Source organism: Limulus polyphemus, unplaced genomic scaffold (assembly GCF_000517525.1).
Source record: "Limulus polyphemus unplaced genomic scaffold, Limulus_polyphemus-2.1.2 Scaffold377, whole genome shotgun sequence".
Classification (NCBI taxonomy): domain Eukaryota; kingdom Metazoa; phylum Arthropoda; class Merostomata; order Xiphosura; family Limulidae; genus Limulus; species Limulus polyphemus.
In genome coordinates, this window is record NW_013665987.1 from 58,068 (window position 1) to 63,129 (window position 5,062).

Sequence of the window (5,062 nt, forward strand, 5' to 3'; positions counted from 1 at the left end):
TTATGAACATTGCTCAACATCATGAAAATTAAACCTTATTTTCAATAAGCAATCCTGAAAAATATTTGGGGGTGCTTAACTTTTTTCCAGGTGTATATATGAAAGAGCATTAAAATATGTTGGCGTTCAGCTATAACAACAAAACATGTGGAAAAATTTGACCACATGGTAATCGGTAAAAATTACGGGCTGGAGATTCCTACACGTGGCAGGTTTTGGTAGCATTACATACACTGCAGGGTATAGAAAGAAAACTTCTTATATGGTAAATAGCTTAATGAAAAACACAAATGGTGTATAATAAATATTTTAGCATAATTCAGCTCATGATTAATGCACAATCAAAAAAGTTGTTGCTTTTTTGTCCAAAATTTACCTCAATGTCATGTTCTTAATTTCGTATTTAAAATATATATTAGTAAACTTTAAAAAAAAAGGTCACTTTCATTATATCATTTATTTCACTGCTTGGATTTAACTTGTTTATGAATCTAACTGCATTAACTAAACTAAGATCAATGTATAAAACAAACAACCTTACACTACTTTAGGGTTAGACTACACTACAAGTGTTTGTCTATAAAATACACAACTTTTTTTCTTTCAAACAATAACCTTTTTTGTACACTAACTTAAATAAAATGACACTGAACATGCTCTGAACATAATCTCTTTATGTGCCAGTTCTCACACACACAAAAAAATACAAACTAATTCAGTACTAAAAAGCTTCATATTCATTGTTTTATTTTATAATTTATGAATATTGGCACTTTAGAATTAGATATACCATATCTTCATAGCAGAAACATAAAGTGCAATACATACAATAGTAATATGAAAATAAAATACATTAAAACAAGTTAAGGAAAAAGAAAATTTGTCCTTGAATAAGCTCTGCTGGTTCTTCATACTTTTATTTTATACGAATTATGTTTTTAATCTTCTAGGACGCTATCTAGCCAGTCTTCTATGGACGTTTTACTTGGCTCAGGTATACCTAAATATGATAAATATTTATAATTATACATGGTGGGAAAATAGATAAACTCAAGTAGGCTAAGCCAATATGTACATTTTAGTCTTCAAAATGGAATACATATTAATATATTTTCTCGGACAGTTCTCTATTTCTAAACAAATCAGTCTTTCTCTACTGCTACATAAATAGTTGATAAACTTATAAGCCTTTTTTTGAATACAAATAAGTTATTACAGGTGAATCCAATACCAAGTAAACCATTACTTCCCCACCATAGCATCTAGAAAAATAAAATAATTTTTCAATTACTATTTAATTTGAAACCTGAAATAAAATGTGATAGAAAACAAGATGGCTTACCTACTCAAAAACACTCACATCCCAAGACTGAATGAAATGTTGACCATGGGACATTTTCAATGTAAATAAAATAAAATAATAATAAAGATTCTAATGATATAAATAATTATCAAATACTCTATCTTTAGATGCTTGAACCTGAATATTCATTCTTGGGCTTGTCTTCATTTGAAGAAAGATTATAAAGTACATTAACCTCTTTGAAACCAGGCATTTTGTATTCCCATGAACAAGGGAAAATTGGAAAATTTGATAAAATATCAAATATTTTATATTTAATTAAATTATTATATCTTTTATTTGAGACAAGTGCTAAAAAGCCATTATCATTGGATTCAGTGTAAAAAATCCTTACCAAAATATGCCTCTCTGTGGTATACATAAGATAGCCAAAATTAAGTCAGAGTGAATAGCATTAAACAAAGTGATATAACAATAGTGCCAGAACCCCACAAGTGTAATGCTAGGCACAGTTAGGCCAGCTAAAAAAACATTTGGACTACCATACAACTTACAGTCTACATAATTTTTGGCCCAATATTTTGTCATATTTTTCACGAACTGACGCATTGTGATAAAACTTAAAGAAATGCACTATAAGGTTTACGATGACTTTGGTATTGCATGCATTGTTATTAAAATATAGCTGTGGATTTAACTTGGAACTCTGCTTAATTCTGAGGCAGTCTTATCTGAATCAATAACAATCCTCTATAGGCACTTTGGCCTTGTATAAAATAGGATATTAATGGTACCATGGTTTCATTTGATAAGATATTGTGCCTAAGCAAATTTTCATTAAAAATGTTACATTAATTAAAGTATAAAACTTCAAGCATTGTATGTTGGTATCTATATAGCAGCAGCAGCTATATAAGGTTACACAAATGTAATTGAGCATAAAACTGGATACAACTTTCATCAACAGATCTTTCTGTAACTAAAATGTCATTCTAAAATCTTATGAATTATAAAAATATTTATTTCAAAATGCACATCCTCACATACCAAAACAGAGACATGTCACTCTAAGATTGTGGCTTTATTGGTGAATGCATTATAACTGATCACAAGTTACTTGTACAGATTAAAAATAAAATTCTACCTTGTACTATAGTGTCTGAGTTCTATTTAAATATCACTAGAGAAAAAATATATTTAAAAAAATTCAAATGCAAAAATGTTAAGGTATTCTATAAATTCTTATACAAAGTCTCTGTCCATGAAGTTTAAGTCAAATTTTTATTTTGAAAATGGTGTGTGAAACGTCCCACAGCAAGTCCGAAATAGTTAAACATAACAATATCCTAGATCTTGTAATGTCTACATGTTACAAGTTAAAGCTATAAGATTTGTCAATCTTTTTGTTGTAACTGTAAAAACAAGCAGAGTTGAAAACTTCTTGATAAAGTATGTTGGGTAGCCAAAAATCTTGGATAATATATTTTTCTGTCTTTTCCTTTAATCAGTGGATTTCATTTATAAAATCTAAATCAAACATGTCTCAAAGATAGCTCAAACAACGTTCTTAAAATAAATCAAGCTGTAGCCTTAGCTGTCCATCTTGACCACCATTTTAGTAGTCTGAATAGTGTACAACCATGAAAATATTGTCTTAAAAATAGTATACAAGTTAAATTTTTAATGAATCTGATAAGGTAATTGATAGCTTGTTTAATTATAAATACTCAAATATTGAGATAAATTTTAGAATGTAGGCTTAAGTTTCAATAACACCTAAAAGTATGTTTTTCTTCTACTAACTTTGAAGTCCTTTTTTTTCTGCAACTTTTAAAATCTTTACCTTTTTTGCATACCAGATAGATAAAGGTTTGATAAGTGAAATATCAAGTTTAACCAGAACTGATTCTTCATTGAAATTTTGAGAGAAATTAATTTCTTCTCTTTATGTGTAATAAATAATTCGTTTTCTTTTAGATTAGTTGGATCTTAGTCTAGAACATAAAATTTTAAAGAAGAATTAAGAAAGCCTTAAAATAATTGTCTTATTTCAAACATTTAATTCTTTTAAAACCACATAAAGGAAATGAGGTTGTTATTCTTAGTAAGGAATTATTACTAAGAACTTCTGAGTAAAGTAAGTACAATACATGAAGTCTGATGAAAAAAATATGGAAATTTTATCACATAACACAAAAGTTTATGTTCTATACTAAGATCCAAATAATCAAAGAGAAAATCAAGTATTTATCAGAAGTTAACAGAAGAAATTTCTCTTAATAGTTTTAATCAAATTCAACCAGTTGGCTCTCACTGCAGCATTTTATATGGTCTGTCTAAAATACAAAAAAATTGTTATTCAATAAGACCTATGGTCTCAAGTATTAAAACTTATAATCACAATTTAACAGTTTTTAGTTGGATTTTGTACAACACCTGTGAAAAGTGAAGTTACAGTAAAGAACAGTTTCAAATATCTGGTACTATGAACAAGGTTGGTCAAAAACAGTGTCCTGAAAAATATAAACTATTTGTTATTTTATTGATGTTTTAATGATACTTGTACACGTAAACCAGGGTTCTGTCTCCTGTGAACTATTTAAAAAAAATTGTTTTAAGCATTAAATTTACTGTGAAGGAACAAACAATTACATTTTTTGGATCTAAACCTTAAAATATTGGGTAACTCTTTTTCTATTCACTTACCATAAAGCTATCTTCACTTTGACTTGTACCTTTTAGTTTTAAGTAACACTTAGAATTTTGATGGAATGTGCACATAATGTAGTTGGTAATCATCAAGGAATCAACATGAATTTTAAATACTTTCTGTAAAGGAATGACTTTCTCATTTCTTTTGTTATTAAAAATGATTTAAACAAATTATGTAACAATACAAAGTGTTCAAACGTTCAGTTTTCCTATTGATGAATACAGATATACAAGTGAAACATATCTGTTTAAGGTACACAGTCAGTAACTCTTTAAATATATTTTAAAAAGGTACAAGGTTGTTTATGATAACACTAATGTTTAGGTAAAGAAATCCTAAGTGCAAGTAGTAATAGCACATTTAATTATAAATTGTGTCACGTTTGGTTACCAACACTAAGATCCCCACAACCCAATTTTTTAAGTAGCTTTCTGGCACTTTACCCCTCTTTCTGACCATTTCTGGCTACAATCTATACAGTCCTGTACCACATAATAGTTGAGTCAAAGCTAGAAAATTTGCAATTTTCTATTTTAAACTGTTAAAAAAAGTATGTTTTAGTTTATAGCTATTTCTCACTGATATTCAGCTCATTCTATAGGTGGATAGCATGTTCGATTCTATTTACATATGTTTCATAAAACTGGCAAAGGAGATGAAATGTTATGAGTTTATACAGCTGAAGTGTAAAGTGCTTGCATGCTGCCAATGGCAACAAAAACGAATTTCACAGGATTACCATTTACAGAAACATCCTGATGAAATGAAAAGATTCCATATTATCAACAAGAGACTCTTATTAATCTGAATTTGCAATAAAAACAAAACTTGAAGATAGCTTTTATATGCAGAAACATCTGTTAGCTGAGTTCTTGCACAGATCTTAAAATATAACATTGATAAACGGAAACATCGGCACATGTAGATATGTAGATCTTGAGAGTCAAGTTGTTCAAAACTTGAAAATAGCATTGATAACTAGACCAACTGTTGGTTGAGATGTTGCAAAGGAAATATCTGCTGAAGCTTTTCGCCAGACACTAATC

At 28.7% G+C, this 5,062-nt stretch overlaps 1 protein-coding gene across 1 annotated transcript in view; it reads right to left on the bottom strand.

Annotated features, from left to right (window-relative positions):
• Positions 1-657: 657 nt before the first annotated feature.
• Positions 658-5,062, bottom strand: part of LOC106457818 — a 25,429-nt gene continuing 21,024 nt past the window's right edge. The window contains exon 7 of the mRNA XM_013917268.2: positions 658-1,000. Within this exon, the coding sequence (XP_013772722.1) occupies positions 939-1,000 (62 nt within the window). The 3' untranslated portion in view covers positions 658-938. The remainder of the gene's footprint in view (positions 1,001-5,062) is intronic.